Here is a 23,148-nt window from a genome sequence, read left to right on the forward strand (position 1 = left end):
CAAATTTTAGGGGCACCTGGGTAACTCAGTCATTTGAGTGTATGACTCTTGATTTCAGCTCAGGTCATGATCTCAGAGTTGTGAGATAAAGCCCTGCATCAGGCTCTGTGCTCAGTGGGGAATCTGCTTGAGATTCTCTCCCTCTGCCCCTTGACCCCACTCATGCCCTCCCTCTCTCAAATAAATAAAATCTTAAAAAAAAAAAAATACAAATTTTACATGGCAAAACTATTAGCAAAACAATTGTTCTAATTTATATTCCCAAAGAGTGTGGGAATAGAGAGACCTGGTCCTCACACCCATTCTAATACTGGGTATTTGGAAATCTTTTTAATCTGCTGGATGAAACTGTTATTTTGTTGTTTCAATTTGCTTTTTATTAATGAGTTTGGGCATTTTATCATTATTTCTGATCCTCTGTAATTATTCTTATATGAACTGCCTATTAGTGTCCCTTACCAATTTTTAAAATTAGGTCATCTTTTCTTTAGTGACTTATGTGAGCCTTCTTTATCCTTTGTTACATGTGTTGCAAATACTGTTTCTTCTCAGCTTGTGTTTTAACACTGTTTTCTGGGATAAGATATTCTAACTAATAATGAATTTGCTCTGGATCTGTGAGGATAAAAAACTTGTCCTAGGGGCGCCTGGGTGGCTCAGCTGGTTAAGCATCTGCCTTCGGCTCAGGTCATGATCCCAGGGGCCTGGGATTGAGCCTCATGTCGGGCTCCCTGCTCAGCGGGGAGCCTGCTTCTCCCTCTCCCTCTGCCTGCTCCCTCTACTTGTGCTCTGCTCTGTCAAATAAATAAATACAGTCTTAAAAAAAAAAAAAGTGTCCTAAGAAATCCCTGTTCAGAGAGTGGAGGGGACCTAAGTGCCAACTTGTGTGACATACTGCCCTGAACGTGGGGTTACAGTCAAATCTATTCTCCCAAGCAAGCCAGTGAGAGGAACCAGGCTCTCCTAGCACTTAGGAAATTAGGAAGGAACTATCTAAAATATCATGCTACTGCCCACCTCTGGCCCTACAGAGCAACAACAAGTAAAGCTTGACCCAAAATATGAAGCAGCTTGAAACTTCAGAGAGGGAGTAATGGGACATTCCACCAGATCCAATCTCTTATTGTGAGACTAGGTTATGTACTTGTTCTTGTTAATCAAGCTAATCAAGTCTGTCTGAGAAGGAATGGAAATATTCTCTGGATAACACTCACCAAAAAACAGTCGAATTACTTCAATGCCAAGGTAAAGGAGAAGCATCACCACATCCAGTACTAGGTTGGCTGTTGGATATGGTAGCAGGAGAGCTGCCGACACAAAAGCCAGAGTTTGCAAACATGTAACAGCACCCACAAGAACTCCCCTACACCTGGGGATAAAGAGGGCATGCGTCTTATCAGCTTTCCATGAACTAGTTAGTGAGATGAGGGTAGGATCTGCTAACCTGCTACAGGATACACTAACTCACAGCGTGACTATGTCTGTTAGAGGCCGACTCATTATTAGGGGATTTCACTCCTAACTCGAAAAGTCTGTGAGGCCTCCAGTCTCCAAAGTGACTGGATCTACATGGGAACACTGGCCACTGAATAGTTTCTGAGGGTCACCAATGAGCCTACAGTGGAGCTTAGCAAAGAGAGGTGACGAGGGAGAATAAGGACGGAGAAGCCCACATTTCCCCAACTGAGGGAACTCTTGCTGAGGGGCTTCCTAGTCAGTCATTCTCAAAGAAGCCATATGATGAAGTGAAGAGGAGCTACAGAAAAGGATGAAAAATAAGAGGGCTCCTGATGGGAGTTGGCTCTGGGCTGAAGTGGGGAAGGGATGTTGGGGCAAGGGTAGTCAAGCCCCAGGCCTTACCTTTATACAGAAATATGAAGAGTTCCAGCAGAAAATAGGTGGCATAATACCACCCGTTCAGAAAGAACAGGATTTCCAGGGGGGTAGAGGACAGCCGTTTACCTGAAAAGAGCACAAATAAGAGGGATGGGCACGACGGCACGTCAATCTCTGTTCTTTGGTTCTGTGCCTAACTTGAAGAAAACACGAGGTCGCAGCTACTGGGAGAGGCCACTTGGGGTACTTCCGACTGCTGATAATGAGAGGGGGTGTGTGTGTGGGGGGGGGGGCTTCCATCAATCCCCTTCCTTCCCCGGAATCACCGTCAAACCCGACTCTTGTCTTCGGGGTGAAAGTCAAGGCCGCTCTAAGATGTTAACCCCGTCACTATTTGGGCCATCGGGGCGCAAAGGCCACCACTGGCCAGCACTGGCCTGTTCGAGGTCACGCAGCAAATTCGTAACTGAGCCGGCCTGGAAGAGGCCCAGCCCAGGATCTGGGGGTTTCTGAGACCTGCACCTCGAGACCTTCAGGCACTCACGGAGAGTGGGGCTGCGAAACCCCACTCTAGACAAGTGAGGAGAGATGTCCCTAACACCCGAGAATGAAGAGTCGGGCTCTAACGGGGGGGAGAGGGACACTGAAGGCATCAGGACCAGAGACTCACACACCTCCGGAATCTCACCTCGCGGCGCCATCTTCAGTCCCCATGGAAACTGCGTACGCCGCTACAGCCGCTCCCAGAGCAGCGAGGCGCGGCCGGAAGCGGGGATGGAGCGACCCCGGCTGCTGGCCCCTCTGTCCGCCCGCGGCACTCTATGGTTCCCAGGGCCCGGGGCCCGCGCGAGGCCGGCCACGCGTGCGCGGGGAGGAGCGCGGGCGTAGACCGCCGCCGCTGGGCTTTCGGCTCGCTGAGCCTGGGGGAGCAGTGGCGGGGAGCAAGGTTGTCGTCCGCGGGGCCCCGGGGCAGGGGCCGTTCTCGGGCTCGCCAACCCCGGGTGACAGGGCGTTGGCCGAAGTGGTCGGTTGTGGCAGCGTGACCACAGGATTAGTAAATAGGCCCTAGGCCCACGCTTCTCTTTTCTAACAACGGTCTTACAATGAGAAACGGTTTGCGCGATGGTGCTCTGCAAATGCCGGGTGGGGGTTAGCAGGTACCAGGTAGTTAGCGGGCACCAAAGGGCGTCAGAACTGGAGGCTCCGTCCAAGAAGCTCCGAGAAGACACAGAGATGAAACGTGATCACCACGTGACCCAGAGCGTGCAGGGGAGTTGAGAGGCCAAAGTACTCCTGGGTGGGAATTGAAAGAAGTTTCCAAGGGATGGCCTGTGAACTGGGTTTTGAAGCCTGAATACCATTTGGAGTAATCACTTCCCGCAGGGGAGTGGAAAGAAAAGGGGTTTGCAGTGGGCCCAGGCTGACATGCCTGTTAACCCGCAGTCGGTCCTGGCAGGGCAGGAAACAGGTAATTTGAATAGAGTGACTAACCCTCAAGGACAGTGCTGTACCCCTCGCTAGTGGGATTGGAGGTGGGGCGGGAATTTTTTTCTTCTAGGCATAAAGGGGAAGGAGCAGAAGCAATTCCATGCACCTGGAGAGAGGTATGGAGAAGCCCTCCCACCAGGTGGGAGAATCTGAGAAGCTGGTGGGTACATCACCAACCTTGTTTCCCTCCCCTCTCCTCTGCCTTCCTATCTCCGCTTGTGCTTCCCCTTGGCAGAACTTAATGCAAGCTGAAGGTTTTCTTTAGTGACGGGGAGCTAAGATGGGGAGGTAAGACTGAATTGCTCCTAGCCCCCCAAGCAGCAGGAATGTCAGCATGGTTCCCCTGCACCCAAGTCCTCTGAGTGACAATGAGCCCAGAAAGCGGTGCACACAATAGATGATGCCACATCTGAGGAGCCCAGGGTAATGGCTCAGCACCTTTGTAAGCAAGCAGCTAATAAGCCAGGGCCCCTGGGGGGAAGGAGCAATTACAGTGTAGTCATATATACAGTAAGGGGTTAATATCCAAAATATATAAAGAACTTCTACAGCTCAATAACAAAACAAAACAACAATCCAATTAAAAAATGGGCAGATGACATGAACAGACATTTTTCCAAAGAAGACCTACAGATGGCTAACAGACGCATGAAAAGATGCTCAACATCACTCATCATAAGAGAAATGCACATCAAAACCACAATGAGATAACACCTCACACCTGTCAGAATGGCTATTATCAAAAGGATGAGAAATAACAAATGTTGGCAAGGATGTGGAGAAAGGGGAACCCTTGTGCACTGTTGGTGGGAATGTATCTTAATGCAGCCACTCTACAAAACATGGAGGTGCCTCAAAAAATTAAAAATAGAAGTACCACATGACCCAGTAACTCCATTACTGGGTATTCATCCAGAGAAAACAAAACCCTAATTTGAAAAGATTGATGCGGGGCTCCTGGGTGACTTAGTGGGTTAAGTGTCTGCCTTCGGCTCAGGTCATGATCTCAGGGTCCTGGAACCGAGTGCCGCATTGGGCTCCCTGCTCGGCAGGAAGTCTGCTTCTCCCTCTGCAACCCTCCCTCCACCGCCCCGCTCATTTGCGCACTCGCGCGCGCTCTCTCTCAAAAATAAAATCTTTTAAAAAGAAAAGATATATGCATTGCTGTGTTCACTGCAACATTATTCACAATAATAGCTAAGATACGGAAATAAACTAAGTGTCCATCAATGGATGACTGGAGAAAGATGTGCTGTATATATATTCAATGGAATACTTCTCAGCCATTAAAAAAATGAGATCTTGCCATTTGCAACAACATGGATAGACCTTGAGCATATTATGCTAAATGAAATTCAAGTCAGAGAAAGACAAATTACCATATGATTCCACTTATATGTGGAATCTAAAACAAAACAAAAAACAAATGAACAAACAAAACAAAACTCCTAGATAGAGAATAATTTGATGGTTGCCAGAGGGGAAGGTGGGAGGGGGGGGGGCAAAATGGGTAACGGGGATCAAGAGGTACAAACTTCCAGTTCTACAATAAGTCATGGGGATGTAAAATTGTCTATAAATAACCCTACGATCCTTTTAATATGCGTAAGATCTATAGGAACATTCCCTTTTTCATTTGTAATATTGGTAATAGTGTCTTCTCTTTTTCTTGATCATTCTAGCTAAAGACTTATCAACTTTTTGAAGAATTAACTTTGGTTTTATATATTTCTCTTTATTATTTTGTCCATGTTCTCTTTAGTTCTGGTCTTGGTTTTATTCTACTTTGCTCTCTTTTTCTAGTTGAAGGTAAAAATTTAGACCATTGATTTTTTTTTTTTTTTAAGATTTTACTTATTTATTTGACAGAGAGAGAGACAGCGAGAGGGAACCACAAGCAGGGGAAGTGGGAGAGGGAGAAGCAGGCTTCCTGCCGAGCAGGGAGCCCAATGCGGGGCTCGATCCCAGGACGCTGGGATCATGACCTGAGCTGAAGGCAGACGCTTAACCATCTGAGCCACCCAGGCACCCCGATTTTGGTTTTTTTTAAATATTTTTTCAAAGATTGCATTTATTTATTTGAGAGAGAGAGAGAGAGAGGGAACACAAGCAGGGGGAGCGGCGGCAGAAGGAGAAGCAGGCTCCCCGCTGAGCAGGGAGCCCGATGCGGGACCCGATCCCAGCACCCTGGGATCATGACCTGAGCCGAAGGCAGAGGCTTAACTGACTGAGCCACCCAGGCGCCCCAAGACCATTGATTTTAAATATTTTTTGCTAGTAAAAAGCTACATCGTAGGCATTTTAATGTTTGATTTTCATTATTATTCAGTTCAAAGTACTGTCTAATTTCCTTATGATTTCTTCTTTGACCCGTGCATTCTTTACAAGTGTATTATTTAATTGCTAAATATTTAGTGGTTTCCCCGTGTGGCAGTTATAGGTATAGTGCCCCTCAGCTCCAGATTCAGTTTTCAGCACTTATTCTGTGATAGCGGACTGGACTTGAAGCATTTCTCCCGTATAGTGAGCTCGGTGATAAGAGGATGCTAGAAGGGGGCGCCTGGGTGGCTCAGTTGGTTAAGCGACTGCCTTCGGCTCAGGTCGTGATCCTGGAGTCCCAGGATCGAGTCCCACATCGGGCTCCCTGCTCAGCGGGAAGTCTGCTTCTCCCTCTGACCCTCCCTCCTCTCATGCTCTCTGTCTCTCATTCTCTCTGTCTCAAATAAATAAATAAAATCTTAAAAAAAAAAAAAAGAGGATGCTAGAAGGACACTGCAGGAGAAAAGGGGTTTTCGTGGCTCCAGTGTGCCTCTGCTCTTGCTGCAGTCTGTCAGAGATGTGTACTGGGGGGACACCACTGGATGTGTGCCAAGAGTGGAGGGCCCCGCGGCAATCTTCCAGCTTCGGCCCAGGTTTGGTGCTCACCTTGCCGCAGCCTCACACCTGCAGTGCATCAGGATCCCTCTGTATCCTGCCCACCAGCCTCAGCTTGCAGCACCCCAGGGGCTGTTTCCCAGAGCTTTCCTGATACGGATACCAGAGGCTCCAGATCTCACCCTGCAGTAGTGCCCTGACTCTTCTGCATCCCCGCCCACCGGCCTTGGCTCACCCACACCCTGGGGTGTCGTTTCCTGGGGCCCTCCCAGGACACCACGTACACCATTTACTCCGTACAACATCGCATCTGATCAAGCTACTCATTTCACAGTGGAGGAAGTGTGGCAATGGGCTTATGCCCATGGAATTAACAGGTCTTCCCACACATATTTCTCCTGGAACCAGGGGGCTTCCTTGAAAAGTGGAACAGCTTACTGAAGACTGGGTTCTAGCACCACGTGGGAGACAACACCATGAAATAATGAGGGTTGCTTTACAGAACGAAGTACTTCTTTGAATGGGAGACCATTTATATGGTGCTGTCATCCCCCTGGCGAGCACAACGTGGGTCCAGGAACCAAGGGGTGGGAGTAGGAATGACTCGTCCTATTACACCTTACCCACTCACAGAATTTTTGCCTCTTATCCTGAAAAACTGGAGCCTGCTGATTTGGAGATTTTAGTTCTCAAGTGAGGAATGTTCCGCAAAGGGACACAAAAATGGTACCATGGAATTGGAAGAAGGGACTGCCACCTGGCCATTTTGGGCCCCTTATGCCACTAAACCACTGGGCAAAGGGAGGGGGTCCAATCGACTGGGTGAAGTAATTGATGCTGATTCTCAAGGGAAAATTCCACTGCTGCTACACAATGGGGTTGAGGAAGACTGTGTCTAGAGCCCAGAGGATTCTCGGAGCACCTCTCAGTACACCCATGCTTCCCCCAAAGCAGGGCGATTAAGGACTAAGGTCTTTTAGAATGAGGGTTTGGGTTACTGTACCAGGTAAAGAGCCCAGAGCCCCAGAATCTCAGCTGAGGACAAGGGAAATATGGAATGGGTAGTTGAAGAAGGAAGCCATGGATGTCAGCTATGACCTTGTGACCACTTACAAAAATAACCAGTTACAAAAACGAGGACTGTAGTAGCTTTGCATGTGTTTCTTTGATTCTTGTATGTATATTTGTCTATACTGACCATTTTCTCCTTTTTACTCCCCTTTTTGTTTTATGTACAAATTGTGGGAGGTCAACTTTATAATTTAATCTTTAGGTAGTAGAATATTTCATGGAACCATGACTAAAATTGTGGAGTAATTACTATAGCCAGCTCTGGATACAGTGAGTATTAGGACTGTGTCTTCTCATTTGGGAGAAGGGTGAGAACATCACTTTTAAGGATAGATATATCTTATTGGCAGGAATATAACTGATAGGGAAGTCCAAATATGTATAGAAGAGCACGTATGGATTCTGAGTAGCCAAGAAGATGGATTCTGTTATCTCTGTTTTGCCTCTTGGCTCCAGATTCACCCTTTAGTACCTGTTCTTTGATAATGGACTGGTCTCAGCATTTCTTCCTTACAGTGAGCCTGATGTTAGCTTTGTCAGTAGAGGGCACTGGAAGGACACTCGAGGAAGGAAAGGACTTGTTTTCTCTGCTGCAGGGAGCTCTGGTTTGCTTTTCCTTGCTCCGGTGCCATGGTTTGTCAGCAGTGCCTGTGCACGGGGATGTCAGGGACCATGCGGGGGCCGGTGCTCTGCTCCATCTCCGCGCCAGGAGCAGGCAATCCCCCGGCAACCTTGCAGACCAGGTCCAGCCCCGGTGACTACTTTGTGGTGGCCCTCCCCGTGAGGGATGCTGCATGCTCCAGGCCTTGCACCTGTGGCTACTCCCGGACTCTCTGCACCTGCACCCTCAGCCTTTTTTACCTATGCCCCGGACCATTTGTCCCAGAGCCCCCCAGGCATGGACACCACGTGCCCACAGCAGTGCCCCGACTCCCTCTGTACCTCTGCTCACCAACCTCGGCTCTTCCCCCGGGAGGGTCGATTCACGTGGCCCTCCACGCTTTGTGTGGCGGTCATGCACTGCACGCCTCGTGCGCACACCTTTGGTCACCTTCCCAACAGTCTTGGCTCACCTGTGGCCTGGAAGCTTGTTTCAGGGGATCTGCCCAATGTGGATACTGTGGACTCTGGGCCTGGTGCCTGCGGGTGGTGCCCTTACGCTCCCTGTGCACCTGCTCACCAGCCTTGGCTCCCCTGTGTCCTGGAGGGCTGCAGTGAGGTCTGAACCCCAGTCTTAGGGTGGGACCCTGCCAAGTTTTCCTTTCTTGGGTACTCTCCCTCAGCCCTCAGGTACCTTTTGAGAATTCTCTTTACATCTTTATAGTTACTCTTTTGCCATAACTTTATAGTTAATTTATAGTAAACTTGTCATGTTTAAATTACTGTATGGTTTCTGTCTCCTGATTGGACCTAGACTGAACCACCTAGCTATCTTGTTACTGATTTCGAGCTCAATCCCATTATTGTCAAAGAACTACTCGTTAGGGGCACCTGGGTGGTTCAGTCTTTTAAGCGTCTGCCTTCGGCTCAGGTCATGATCCCAGGGTCCTGGGATTGAGCCCCGCATCAAGCCCCACATCAGGATTCCTGCTCCTCGGGAAGCCTGCTTCTCCCTCTCCCACTCCCCCTGCTTGAATTCCCTCTCTCGCTGTGTCTGTCAAATAAATAAATAAAATCTTTTTTTTTTTTTTAAAGAACATACTCTTTACACTTTTAAATTTATTGAGAATTGTTTTATGGCCCAATTGTTTTATGGTATATACTGGTCAATATTCTGTGTACTTGGGAAAAAATTGCATTCTACACTCTTATATGTTATAAAGAAATTAATAGGAAAAAAGACAAAAAGTCTTTCTATTTAACTGGGCACTATTTCTGCTATGCTCCATTCCTTTCTGAGAATCTGAGTTTCCATCTGTCTGTTACTATTTCCTCCAGGCCAAAGAATTCCTGTAGCATTTCTTGTAATGCAGGATTGTTGGCAGCTCATTCCCTGAGTTTTCTTTAATCTGAAAATGTCTTTATTTCAACTTCATTCTTGGAAGTATATTTTTGGTGAATGCTGAATTCTGATGACCTTTTTTTTTTTTTTCTTTTTCTTTTAGCATCTTAGAGATGTTATGTTCTCTCCTGGCTTCCAGTTTCTAGTGAGAAGCTAGCTTTCAATTGTTATTCCTCTCTGTGTGGTGTGTTGTTTTCTCTTGATGTTTTCAAGATTTCCTTTTCGCCTTTAGCTTTAAATGATTTGACTAGGATGTCCTAGCGGTGGCCTTTCTGTGTTTCTCAAGGTGGGTTTGTGCACTATCTTAAATCTGCAAATCTCTCTTTCATCAAATTAAGGAAACTTTTGGCTATTGCTTCCCTAAATATTTTTTCTGCTCTGTTCCTTCTTTTTGCCTCCTAGGACTCCAATTACACATATGTCAGACTGTCTGATATGATATAACTAGTCTGTGGAAGCTTTTTTTTTTTAATCTTTTTTTCCCCTCTGTTTTTCAGCTTGGGTAATTTCTACTAATCTGTCTTCTAGTTCACTGACTCATTGTTATCTCTGCTTTTGCTGTTAAATCCATCCATTTAATTCAAAAATTCCCAGTTGCTGTCATTTTTATTTCCAGAATTTCTGTTTTTCAAAAATCATTTGCTTCTGTGCTGAGGTCACCTATCATTTTGCTGAGAATGTATTTTCATTGTTGCTTTAATATCCTTGTCTGTTAATTCCCATATCTGGTTCATCTCAATGTCCATGTCAGTTTTTTAAAAATTATTTTTATTTTTTTTAATTAAAAGATTTTATTTATTTATTTGAGAGAGAGTGAGAGAGAGAGAGAGAGAGAGAGAAAGCATGAGCACACAGAGGGAGAGGGAGAAGTAGACTCCCCACTGAGCAGGGAGCCCGATGCGGGACTCGATCCCAGGACCCTGAGATCATGACCCAAGCTGAAGGCAGACACTTAACCGACTGAGCCACCCAGGCGCCCCTCAGTTGTGTATTTTTTTTTTTTTTAAGATTTATTTGGGAAAGAGAGAGCAACCAGGGGGAGTGGCAGGCAGAGGGAAAGGGAGAAGCAGGCTCCCCGCTGAGCAGGGAGCCCGACGCGGGGCTCGATCCCAGGCCCCTGGGATTATGAACTGAGCCCAGGGCAGACGCTTGACTGACTGAGCCACCCAGGCACCCCTCCATGTCAGTTTTGAATGTTAAAGCGTGGAGACTCTGGTTTCTGTTCCTTGTCTGCAAAGACTAATGTTCCTTTGGTTGCATCAGGTAATCAGCCTGGTTGGATACACACCTGAGGCCACACTTACTGGGTGGCGGGCTCCAATCTCAGTCTAGATCTTCTGTCTTTAGCTGAGTTGCCATGAGTCTGCATTGCACGTGCGTTGGTGCGGGGCTTGGGCAGAGATGTGGGCAGACAGAATCTGGGGATTCCCACCTCTCTGGCTTCTTCCCTTCTGAGATTCTCATCTCTCCCACGCCTTCAGTTGCCCTCACTCGGTACTCTGGCACTGGGATTTTCCAACAGCAAACGTACATGCCACTTCGCCTACTGCCAAGTTATAAGCAGCAAAAATAAGGAAATTTCTCTGCATAATTCTCCTCTTTAGAGTGTGGAATGCCCATCAAACTTTCCCTTCATTCTCCAGTATCTTCAAGGAGCTGTTTTTCATATTATGTCCAGACTTTACAGTTATCTGTGGAGGGGTCATTCCCATAGGATCTCAGCCATTATTAGAAATCCCTAGGTATAGTTTAAATATTTTATCTACGTCCTCCATGTTTTCCTCTATTTCATGAGCATATCAATCATAGTTTAAACTCCTTGTCTACTTTCTCCAATATTTGGATCACCTGTTTCTATTTTTTTACTTTTACTCTGGTTTTAAATAATACGGGCCTATCCCTTGACTTGCCAGTAATTATTACTAGATCCAGAAATTGTGTATAAAAAATACAGTGTCTCTATATGTTTTTTCTTCCACTCCTTTCTCTGAAGGGCAGATAGAAGGGGACTGATCACCTTAACTTGCTCAGGAACTAGATGGTTTGAGGCTGCACTGCAATTTTGATAAGCGTCAGTCTACCTGTTTCATCTTGTTCCTAGTAAGGAGTCCTGAGCTTTTTATCTGTTCACTGGTTCCCTCCGGCTGGCGGGTCCTGAATTCTAATTATCAGCACCGAAAATCTGCCAAAAGTTCTGTTCTGCTCTTCAGAGCTTTGAGGTTTAGCTTTTGATAACCTCTGGCCCTAAGATTTGGTAAATATCTTGAGGAGGTAATTGTTTTGTGTTTAAGCCTCCTCCAGCCCTCAGTTTTGTTTCTCCAGTGTTGTCAGACAACCCGGCTCAGCTTCTGTTTCCTGGCTATAACCCTCCATCTGGGCAACGCCTGGATTCTTAGCTTCTTGCTCAAACCCAGAATCAGCAAATGCCCCCAGGCAAAAATCTGCTGCAGATTGTCAGCTCACTTCTCTATGAATCTCCCTACTTTAGAATTTTAGGTCCCCCAATCCTCTTTCCTTCAGTAATTCTCTGAGGCCCTTAAGAAAGGCCCCTGGGGGGCGCCTGGGTGGCTCAGTTGGTTAAGCGACTGCCTTCGGCTCAGGTCATGATCCTGGAGTCCCGGGATCGAGTCCCACATCGGGCTCCCTGCTCAGCGGGGAGTCTGCTTCTCCCTCTCCCGCTCCCCCCTCTTGTGCTCTCTCACTCTCTCTCTCTCAAATAAATAAATAAAATCTTAAAAAAAAAAAAAAAAAGAAAGGCCCCTGGGATCATGAACTGAGCCCAAGGCATTTTATCTGTTTTTTCTAGTTACTAACTGGAGCACTGGTCAGCCAGGAGCAACTCTATCCTACTAAAAGTCTCTAAGCATTTGTGAAATGCTTTGCTTTTCGCTCACTGTCCCCAGGGAGTTAATTTAACATCTCATCTTAAATACACATTCCTTGGGGCGCCTGAGTGCCTCAGTTGTTAAGCATCTGCCTTCGGCTCAGGTCATGATCCTGGGGTCCTGGGATCGAGCCCTACATCTGGCTCCCTGCTTGGTGGGAAGCCTGCTTCTCTCTCTCCCACTCCCCCTGCTTGTGTTCCCTCTCTCGCTCTCTCTCTCTCTCTCTCTGTCAAATAAATAAATAAAATCTTTAAAAAGAAAAATAAATAAATAAATAAATACACATTCCTACTGCTAAGTGGGGGAAAAAGCAAACTGTTTTATGGCATATTCCCCATATTCACGGCTGCATATAAAATATATACACATATTGTCAAAGGTTTGACATAAACAACTGGGAGAGGATGGTGGCAAACTGTATGTCTGTTTTTGGTAAAAATGTTTCTGAAATGTTATATTATCTGTAAGAAGTATACAGGTAAATGTAGATTGTCAGGGAGGGCACAGAGAAGGAACTCAGTGGCTGAGATATAGCAGGAAGAAAATTAATCGCATAAACCTTTTAATAACTTGAATTTTGTATCACATGAATATATTAACTATTAAAGAAAGTAAATACACATACACACACACACACATACACACACACACATCCCAGAACTCACAGGGCCCCAAAGTGCCACAAATATTTTAAGGAAACAGGCATTTGGTTGTACTCACTAGCTGCAAACACTATAGAGAACAATCTAGGCCAGATTCATTCCGGGGCACAAAAAAACTGCACTGTTGTGAGCAAAGGGGAATATAATATTCCTATATAAGCTTTTGTGAAAAGTTCAAAATTGGGCTATTTTTTTTTTTATAGATGAGGGTATAGTAAGTATAGATGATGGTTGCTTTGTTAGGTCTTTTTATTTTTTATTTTTTTTTAAAGATTTTATTTATTTATTTGAGACAGAATGAGAGAGAGAGAGAAAGCACATGGGCAGGGGGGTCAGAGGGAGAAGCAGTCTTCCTGTGGAGCAGGGAGCCCGATGCGGGACTCGATCCAGGGACTCCAGGATCATGACCTGAGCCGAAGGCAGCCGCCCAACCGACTGAGCCACCCGGGCGCCCCTGTTAGGTCTTTTTAGATCACTTGTTCCAATTATAGGATATGGGGCCTTACACAGTTTATTGAACACTGTACCTTTTCTTTTTTAATAACTGTTAAAATCTTGACAGCACAGCTGATTAACTATATAGTCTCTCTTTCTCCAGAACTTTATTCTAGGCCTCTAAACCAGGGCTCAGTATACTATGGCCTGGGGCAAATCTAGCCTGTTTTGCACAGCTCTTTAGCTAAGAATAGCTTTACATTTTTACATAGTTGAAAAAAGTCTAAAGAAAAATATTGTGTGACACATGAATATGATATGAAATTCAAATTTGTGTCCTTAAATAGTTTGATTAGAACACAGCTGCATCCATTCATTGACGTATCATCTCTGGCTGCTTTCTTTTTTTTTTTTTTTAAAGATTTTATTTATTTATTTGACAGAGAGAGACACAGCAAGAGAGGGAATACAAGCAGGGAACACAAGCAGGGGGAGTGGGAGAGGGAGAAGCAGGCTTCCCACGGAGCAGGGAGCCCGATGCGGGGCTCGATCCCAGGACCCTGGGACCATGACCTGAGCCGAAGGCAGACGCTTAACGACTGAGCCACCCAGGCGCCCCTCTGGCTGCTTTCACACTATGATGCCGAAGTGGACCACAGGCACGCCTGAGATATGGCAGGTTTGGTTCCAGAATACCACAGTAAAGAAATACCACAATAAAGCGAGTCAAATGAATTTTCTGGTTTCCTAGTGTACATGAAAGTCGTGTTTACACCATACTATAGTCCATTAAGTGTTCACTAGCTTTATGGCTAAAAAAACCCCTACACATATACCGGGCGCCTGGGTGGCTCAGATGGTTAAGCGTCTGCCTTCGGCTCAGGTCATGATCCCAGCGTCCTGGGATCGAGTCCCACATCGGGCTCCCTGCTCCTTGGGAGCCTGCTTCTCCCTCTGCCTCTCTCTCTCTGTCTCTGTCTCTCATGAATAAATAAATAAAATCTTTAAAAAACAACAACAACAAAAAAAACCCTACACATATACCTATATATATATCTAATTAAAAATAATTGCTGGGGTGCCTGGGTGGCTCAGTTGGCTGAGTGTCTGACTCTTGGTTTCGGCTCAGGTCATGATCTCAGGGTGGTGGGATCCAGTCCTGTGTTGTGTCGGGCTCCACACTCAGTGGGGAGTTGACTTGAGATCCTCTCTCCCCCTCTCCCTCTGCCCATTCCCCCTCCTCTCTTTCCCTCTAAAAAAATAAATCCTTAAAAAAATAAAATGAAATAAAAAATAAAAAATAATTGCTAAAAAATGCTAACCATCATCTGAGCTTTCAGTGAGTTGTAACTTTTGTTTTAAGATTTTATTTATTTGTCAGAGAGAAAGAGCACAAGCAGGGGGAGTGGCAGGCAGAGGGAGAAGCAGGCTCCCCACTGAGCAAGGAGCCCGATGTGGGGCTCGATCCCAGGACCCCAGGATCATGACCTGAGCTGAAGGCAGTCGCTCAACCAACTGAGCCCCCCAAGTGTCCCCAGTCCTAATCTTTTTGCTGCAGCTGCTGCACTGTGCACTTGTATGTTATGGAGATGGCTTTTCTTAAACCTCATGAACCAGCCTCCACTAGTTTCGGACTTTTCTTGGGCAGCTTGCTCACCCCTCTCAGCCTTCACAGAACTGAAGAGTTTGGGCCTTGCTATGGGTTAGGCTTGGGCTTATAGGAACGTTGAGGCTGGTTTGATCTTCTATTCAAACTTTCTCCATATCAGCAACAAGGCTGCTTTACTTTGTTTGCGTGAATGCCAGAGCAGCGCTTCTAATTTTTTTTCCTTTGCATTCACAACTTGACTGTTTGGCCCAAGGGGCCTAGCTTTCAGCCCATCTTGGCTTTTGACATGTGTTCCTCAGTAAGCTTAGTCATTCCAGCTTTTGATTTTAAGTGAGAGACATGCAACTCTTCCTTTCACTTGAATATTCAGAGACCATGGTAGGGTTATTCACTGGCCTAAGTTCAATACTGTTGTGTCTCAGGGAAGAGGGAGGCCAGAGGAGAGGAAGAGAGACGGGGGACAGCCAGTCGGTGGAATCACAACAACACGCCGAACATCTATAGCCTAAACTTGCTAACTAACATGGGTGCGCTTCATTGTGCCCCCGATAATTACAATAGCAACATCAAAGATCGCTGATCACAGAGCACCATAACACATATAATCACAATGAAAAAGTCTGAAATGTTGCGGGAATTACCAAAATGTGACACACAGACATGAAGCGAACAAATGCTGTTGAAAAAAATGGTGCCGACAGACTCGCTTAACATGAATTTGCCACAAACCGTCTATCTGTAAGAAACACGGTACCTGTGAAGCGCAATAAAGCAAGGTATGCTTATGTTGCAACAAAGACCATATGGCCCTCAAAATCTAAAATATTTACTATCTGGAGCTTCATAGAAAAAGTTTGCCAACCCCTGTGCTAAAATGCCTCTGAATGATGAGTTTTACAGAGCAACTTTCTGACATGGTTAGACTGAATTAATGGCCCTCCGTCTATCTGCGCCTTTTACCAGGACACTTTGTAGTGCTTTCCCACCTGGGCTCTGGGCTCAGTCATATGACTTGCTTTGACCAATGGGAGTCCAAGAGACACAATACAAGTAAAGGCTTGAAGTTAAGATTGCACAATGGAGCTCATTCTTCTGCTCCTCTACCACTGTCATGTGAACAGACCCAGGCTAGTCCTCTGGACGATGACTCAGGAGAACCAGGACAGCCCAGTCAGTCCAGCTGAGACCAGCCTAGGTTAGCCAAAAGCCCCAAATCCCAAGATCATCACAGCTGCCTGGCTGACCCACAGATGACCACAGACACATGAGCAAGCCCAGCAGAAATCACCTGAACCAGCCCAATCAGATGAACCCCAAGGCTCAAAAGCCATGTAACTATTTATTGGTACCTGCCACTGAAGTTTGGTGGTGGTCTATTACACATTATTCTAGCAAAAGAAAGCTGATACCATGGGCATATGAATTTTAAAAATTTCTTTTGCCAAAACAGGCTAAGGAACATTTTTATTCTTCTGAGGGCAGTTAAGGGCTCTGTGCTGAATAAAGCATGGAAGTCCAGGTGCATATGGGCGGCTCAGTTGGTTAAGCGTCCAACTCTTGGCTTCGGCTCAGGTCATGATCTCAGGGTCATGAGATCGAGCCCCACGTTGGGCTACCTGCTCAGCGCGGAGTTTGATTGTCCTCCCTCTACTCCTCCCCTGCCCACCTGTCCCCAGGCGCACATGCACACATGCACACATGTTCTCTCTCTCTCTCAGCTAAAATAAATAAATAAATAAAACCCTAAAAAAAAAAAAAAAAAAAAAAAGCAGTCTGGAATTCCAAGGGTTGGGGTGGGGCATCAGATTGCATCTTGAATTTCTACAAAAATAGCTCGTACTCATAACGGCACTCAATAAATATCTTTATTTGTTCTGTGGCTCAAGCTGCCCACTGGGTCAAGTAAATGCCAAGGCCAGGACTTGATATGCCTCTTATCTGCGAAGAGATCTAGCTACACAAACAGACTCTACCACTTACAGAAAAAGAATTCAATTTATTTCCTATTTATAAAATGTAAAAAACACCCACCTTGGGTATAAAATCTAAATGTCTACAGTGTGATCAGTCAGGAGCTCAGAAATGTCACTCTTTGCATCCATTAATTATGTTTGGTGCAAAGAAAGCAGGTGCCAGGAGCCCCTCCTGTACCAGGCTAAGTGACAGCTTCCCAAGGATCAAGCCGCACAGCCTTGTGTGAGAAGAAGGACAGAGAGCAGGAAAGGAAAAGGGGCAGAACCGAGGTGGAGGCTGGGGAGGGTTATGTACTGAAGCCTGTATTGGGAAACACTTTAATTTGCAAGAGGGAAGATCCTCCTTCTTGACTGCTGAACACAAGTGGCCTGAGACTGTCCTAGGAAAGTCAAGGTGCTTCCTATGCATAGGGCCGACGCCCACCCCACAGAGCCACAAACATAGCCTCTGTCAGGAAGGAAAGGCATCCATCCATCAGTGTGACAAGAAGTGGTCACCTTTGGACTTGTGTGAACTCCTTGCGCAGCCATAACGAGTCATGGTAGAAGCGAGGATCGCCCAGTCTCACAGCTGTCCGTTTGTAGAAGTAGCAGTAAAACACCGCTGCTGTGGGCAGTATGCAGGAAAGAAGTGTCAGGGATGCTCCTGAATATCCGTTTCAGGCTAAGAACACAACCTAACGGGGCGCCTGCGTGGCTCAGTCGTTAAGCATCTGCCTTCAGCTCAGGTCGTGATCCCAGGGTCCTGGGATCAAGCCCTGCATCGGGTTCCCTGCTCTACAGGAAGCCTGCTTCTCCCTCTCCCACTCCCCCTGCTTGTGCTCCCTCTCTCGCTGTGTCTCTCTCTGTCAAATAAATAAATAAAAAATCTTAAAAAAAAAAAAAAGAACACAACCTAACAAGGCGGAGGGGCCCTGCCTCATGATTTCCCAGGGACTCCCTTGCAAGGGCAGCTGGCCATCATCCCTCCTGTTCTTGTCATGGCTGTTCTACTCGTCCCATGCTGGCAGTGATGGACTGGGAAAGCCAGGATCGCGGCCCTTAGTTGCCTGAGCCATGGGTGCCACCGAAGGGAGGCCTGAGGTTGCTCTGGTCCTTACCTAGTCTCTGGAATACAAACAGCGTTTGAAGTCCATCTGTCCAGACAAAGCGGTTGGAGTTCTTCCAGCGTAAGTTCTGAAGGAGACATGAGTAGACAGGGGAAGGTTAGTGACCAGATGAGGCCCTAGAATCTCCAACTTGGTTAGCTGCAGAAATGCCGCTTGGTTTCAAATTAGGCTAATCTCACCCTCCTTCTTTCTTCCCACAACCCCAAGGAGTTTTTCAAAGGAGCTTCAAACTCCCTTTTCTGTACAAAGGAACTATCCTTTTAACCCTGAAGGAGAAAGTTTGAACTAAGCTATTTATTCCCTTTCATGCCATAGCCTTTTTTTTTTTTAAGATTTTTATTTATTTATTTGACAGAGAGAGACACAGCGAGAGAGGGAACACAAGCAGGGGGAGTGGGAGAGGGAGAAGCAGGCTTCCCGCGGAGCAGGGAGCCCGATGCGGGGCTTGATCCCAGGACCCTGGGATCATGACCTGAGCCGAAGGCAGACGCCTAATGACTGAGCCACCCAGGTGCCCCCATTCCATAGCCTTTTCCAAGGAGAAGTGATACACATTATCTCAGTTCAGTGTGGTCACTGTCTTTCCTTGCAGATCTCAGGCTCAGTTCCTGTCAGATAAAGGCTTAGTGCACTCAGGGTTTAATCAGATTAACAGCTTTATAGTACAAAGTACAAAGCCAGGACCTATTTTGGCCCCAAGAACCAGAGCAGAGACAATCCTCTTCAGGAAGCACTATAGAGACTCTGGCACTGCTACTTCTTCCCCGTGAGCTCTACTTCTCTCTGTGGAATAACAAGGGCGACTTAATGGAAGGTTCAGTCTAAGAAGGTGGCTTTAGTAGAGAAGTGACTAGAGAACCCTGAGGTTTTAATGTGTCCCATCAAAATGAGTATGAGAAACACAGGCAATACCCAAAGAGATGGAACAATTCGTGAAGCAGGAGAATCTGAACCATGAAAACTGGGATCTGCTGTGAGGCCGTGTCAGCACCTTTAGATGAAACTTCTAAATGCAGCACCAAGACACTCTTGGCCTGGCCATTTCCCATGGGACACCAATGTCTAAGAATACCTTGTCCCAACACCCACCTGCCCAAACAGCTAATGATGAAACACAGTCACCTTCCTGTTTTACCAGGACTGTTTTGGGGCAAAGGTGAACAGAATATTCCAGAAGTGTCCCCTGACTCTTGGATAAGGCAGTTCTTTAACACAAAAGGTTGGGCAGAAGCGCCTTATGCAACTTGCCCAAGCCCAGGCGGCACCACGTTCATTCACCACCAACACACCTATTTCCTGTCAAGGTTTCTGTGAGATGTAAAAAATTGAGGCTGGATTCCTAGAAAAAAGATACTTCTAGCCCCTTAAGGATTCAGGAACTCAGAGCTCCGCTCTTACCATGACCCAGACATGAAGGGAGATGCTGAGGGCGAAGTATACAGCTGTGAGGATGATGGTCCCTTTGAACTTGTGGAAGAGGAGGTTGACCAAGCCAGCCTGGAAGACGAAGGTGTTGAAGAACATGAGGAAAATGATGATGATGTTGAAGAGGATTGCGATATCCTGGATGCTGCAGACATCAAACAAAACACCACTAAATGGAGGTCTGTGGGACAACCCAAGAGCTGGCCCTAAGTCCTAAGGGACACCATGAAGTCTGGCCTTCCCTGTGCTCTAGGCCCCTGAAACCACGCCCCCCCCAACAGTGGCATGGGCTTTGGGTCCCAAATGACATGAGTCTCGAACTCCCTGCTGGCCCCATCAGTGAGGTGCAGCCGACAGACAAAGCTTTCCTGCTCTGGTGCTCTTAACCTTCTAGACACTTGGGAGGAGAAGCTGCTTTCTTCCCTATATCCAGAAAAAGCCAGCCCCGCCTGTCACATAACCTGGGCCTGCCAGACATTTCCACCTAGAGAGATGGCAACACCTTTCCCTTGATCTTTGCACGGCCGGTGTCTTAGGGCCATTCAAATCTCAGTTCCAATGTCTCCTCTTCTGAAACCCTCCTTTAACCCCACTGCCTCAAGGAGCCCTCCCCTCTCCGCCCCATCCGCTTTCCATCCACTGTACATTTGTTACTATTCAAAATTATCTTTAAAAAAATGTATTCATTGTCTTTTTCCACTTGAGTGGAAATCCTGTGAGAGCAGGAAATTGTCAGCTTTACTACTGTACCGAGAACACTGTCTGGCAGGCCAATGAACACTTGTTGAATGAAGGAAGACAGTGTCGAAGACTGATTTTCTGTTAATAACTTGCCTTGTGGAGTCTATAAATCATTGTGGAAGAAAAATGCCAACAGCTTCCATCCCATATACATAACAGATATGACTGCCCTTTGAGCTCACCATTCTGTAATCCTCTTTCATGGCAATGTAAGACAATACTTCTACTCACAGATGGAGAAAATAACCCTCTGACTGCTCCCTGGATCCCAGACCCTTATTAGAAGCATATAAATACAGGATCTGTGACATGTCTGTGGAGTACCCAAGATACATGAAATTTTATTTTCCCTAAAATTTCTCCATTAATAACTTTAAAATGCTAAATCACAATCGCCAGGGCTTTCAAACTGTTTGGGTTCAGCTGTCCAGTCCCACCCACTGAACTCACATGAAGAGCACCAGCTGGATGACAGGAGCCATCCGGAGTAGCTCCGAGAAGGAATTGACAAAGAGGTCATAGGACAGCAGCAGGAACTGCAGGGAGAGCACCAGGCTATAGTTACTGGTCTGGAGCATCTTCCTTCTGCTTTATTGGGCCCCCCAGGGGCACATTCCACAGTTCCCCAGAAGACAGCTCTGGGCTCTCTCCCCACCACTGAGGGAGAAGCACTAGTTCCTCAAATCGGAGCTGTTTTCCTTGCGCTAAGACAAGGGCCTGTCAAGGCAAAAAGGAAAAAAAAAAAAAAAAAGAGAGAGAAAGAGAGGTGGTTAGAAATTCATTAGTACAGTAAATATTTACTGAGGACCTACTACATGCCAGGCCCCATTCTAGCTGCTTGGGATACATCAATGACCAAAACCACTACCACCTCCCAAAAAACCCAACTAGTCATTCCTAGGGACCTTCATCCTCAAACTTTCTGCATGCCTGGAAACTTCTAAATGCAGAGCTTTCTTTTTTCTTTAAGTTTTAATTTATTCATTTTAAGTAATCTCTATACCCAACGTGGGGCTTGAACTCATGACCCTGAGACCAAGAGTCACATGCTCCTCCAACTGAGCCAGCCAGGCGCCCCAACGCAGAGCTCTTTCCACTTTTGAGTTCAAAGGAATCTAGGAGCACTACAAAGAGTGACTGTGTAGTCGTGTAGTTAATACTAATTCTAATACTAATTGCAGCAGCAAACCTTTATATAATCACTTACAGTATGCCAGGGACTATTCCTTTTTCTTTTTTTTAAAGTAATCTCTACACCCAACATGGGGCTCAAACTCATGACACTGATCCCCAATATCAAGTCACATGTTCCACGGACTGAGCCAGCCAGGCACCCCTGCCAGGGACTATTCTAAGCACTAAAATTCTGTAACTCTCACAATAACCCCATGAAGTAGAAGACACACTATTATTACTCTACCATTACACAGATAGGACAACTGAGCTTGGAGAGAGAAAATAATTTGTCCTAGGTCACACTGCTAGTAGCAGTGGCAGAACTGGGATTGGGATTCAGGCAGCCTGGGTCCAGAGTCTGTGCTTTTAACCAATGCCCAGAGCTGCCTCTCATGTAACAGGCTGATATGTATTTGGTGGGAAAGACGTTGGCGCAGAAGTGGGAAGTGGTGCAGGCAGCGCAGAGGAAATGATGCTCTCCTGCAAAGCTCTGTGTTTAAGGGGGTGGCAACACAGCGGCACCAGATAAGGGGGGCTGGGCCTTTACTTTCATATATTCCAAGGCCCAGAAATTGCTCTGCAGGTGTCCTGTGACCCCTCCAGCTGGGTCAAATCTATAAACAAATTTCCAAAGCTCTGAGGTGTTAAGAGGATGAGATTAAATTAAGCTGCAAAATGTTTTACAATTTACAAGCTCCTTTTATATTCATCAGGTTACTTAATCCTACACCCATCTTGAGAAGCAGCCGTTTGTGTGAATATAATGCCCGTATCACACAGAGGCTCTGAGAGGTTAAGGAACCGCATCCACCTCACCTGGTGGAGAAGTCCCACCTTAGTGGCTGCGTGATGGCACTTTCTCTGAGCGGACAGCTACCACCTACTACCAGCACCATGGTCCACTTGGCGACCAGGACAATTTCCTTTAATCCTCGCAACTACTCTGCAAGGTGGGCAAGAAGGAGCCCCCCGCCACACAGGCAAGAACCCAGGGTCAGAGTTCAGGTCGTGCCTCCGGGTCGCAGGGGAGCAGAGCCTGGCTTCACAGCGGGGGGATGACACCAAAGCCCGCGCTCTAAACCACGACTTCACGGGCCACCGCGGCGGGCTGTCGTGAGGATCCGTGACAGAGACCCGCCCGCCGCCAACTCTACGGGAAGGAGGCCCGTCGCCTCCGCTTTAGGGAGGCAGAGATTCGCGAGGTAACGGAGCCGTCTTCGGTCTGTCCACCGCTCCCTGCCGCGTTCCCTTTGTCCCAGGGCAGCTTTCCTCCCAGTCCTTCCCAATCCACCTCAAAATGCGGCTGCCTTGGCAAAAAAAAAAAAAACCCCAAACCAAAAAAACCACCCGAAACAGTAACAACACAAATTCCGACTCTGGTCACCTCACCCACTCCTCAAGCACTCTCACCTCCAAGACCCAACGTCGGTTGTCATGGGGACGCCGCCCTGGCTTCCGGAAACCGGTTTTAAATCCCGGAAGTAGATGGCGGACGCGGGCTCCGTCTGTACCGTGTTACCCGCCGGTCCTCAGCTTTCGCTCCGCGCTCTGCGGCCAGCCCGGCTGCCATATTTGGCCACCGCTTTCCTGGGCCCGCTCCTCTCCTGCCCTCCCGGCGTCGCCGCGTCCAGCTGCCGACCTTCCCAGCCGCTGCCTGCGGCCTTGCGGAGGGCCGGTCCCCGGCCAGAGGCTTCGCGTCCGCCCGAACACGAGTTGGGGGTGAGGGACCGGGCCGAGCCGTTAGCGGCGCTCCCTGGGAAAGAAACGCCCGCGCAGGAACTGGAGTTGGGAGTCTGCAACCTCGGACTTCATTTCCCAGGCGGCCGCGCGCGCGCCCGGAAGTGCTGTGAGCCTATAAGGGA

General features: G+C 47.1%; 2 protein-coding genes across 3 annotated transcripts in view; both read right to left on the bottom strand.

Annotated features, from left to right (window-relative positions):
* Positions 1-3,904, bottom strand: part of TMEM216 (transmembrane protein 216) — a 6,264-nt gene extending 2,360 nt beyond the window's left edge. The window contains exons 1-3 of the mRNA XM_045893570.3: positions 2,525-3,904; positions 1,861-1,962; positions 1,215-1,307 (exon numbers count right to left, since the gene is read on the bottom strand). Coding sequence (XP_045749526.1) covers positions 1,215-1,307; positions 1,861-1,962; positions 2,525-2,537 — 208 coding nt within the window. The 5' untranslated portion in view covers positions 2,538-3,904. The remainder of the gene's footprint in view (positions 1-1,214; positions 1,308-1,860; positions 1,963-2,524) is intronic.
* TMEM138 (transmembrane protein 138) lies at positions 1,213-22,836 on the bottom strand. Of its 2 annotated transcripts, XM_045893567.3 has the most exons (7): positions 22,697-22,836; positions 20,561-20,827; positions 19,343-19,514; positions 17,936-18,011; positions 17,334-17,442; positions 1,861-1,962; positions 1,213-1,307 (listed from the first exon to the last, which is right to left on the bottom strand). In XM_045893567.3, the coding sequence occupies exons 2-6, from the start codon at positions 20,686-20,688 to the stop codon at positions 1,959-1,961; spliced, it is 489 nt and encodes a 162-aa protein (XP_045749523.1). In that variant the 5' UTR covers positions 20,689-20,827; positions 22,697-22,836; the 3' UTR covers positions 1,213-1,307; positions 1,861-1,958. The 2 variants fall into 2 exon arrangements, with proteins under 2 accessions (XP_045749523.1, XP_064432419.1); XM_064576349.1 differs by lacking the exons at positions 1,213-1,307; positions 1,861-1,962 and having other exon boundaries at positions 16,706-17,439.
* Between the last annotated feature and the right edge of the window lie 312 nt (positions 22,837-23,148).

Source organism: Mirounga angustirostris, unplaced genomic scaffold, assembly GCF_029215605.1.
Source record: "Mirounga angustirostris isolate CCGP_5_RB_7025 unplaced genomic scaffold, mMirAng1.0.hap1 SCAF_13, whole genome shotgun sequence".
Taxonomy (NCBI): domain Eukaryota; kingdom Metazoa; phylum Chordata; class Mammalia; order Carnivora; family Phocidae; genus Mirounga; species Mirounga angustirostris.

What these genes read in the sequence shown, in the direction of transcription:
- TMEM138 (XM_045893567.3), bottom strand. Translation starts at nt 20,688, where the DNA reads ATGCTCCAGACCAGTAACTATAGCCTGGTGCTCTCCCTGCAGTTCCTG. An exon ending in CCCTTCATGTCTGGGTCATG is followed by an intron (nt 18,012 to 19,342) that starts GTAAGAGCGGAG and finishes TGTCTCCTTCAG; the next exon opens with AACTTACGCTGGAAGAACTC. An exon ending in GTTTGTATTCCAGAGACTAG is followed by an intron (nt 17,443 to 17,935) that starts GTAAGGACCAGA and finishes TACTGCCCACAG; the next exon opens with CAGCGGTGTTTTACTGCTAC.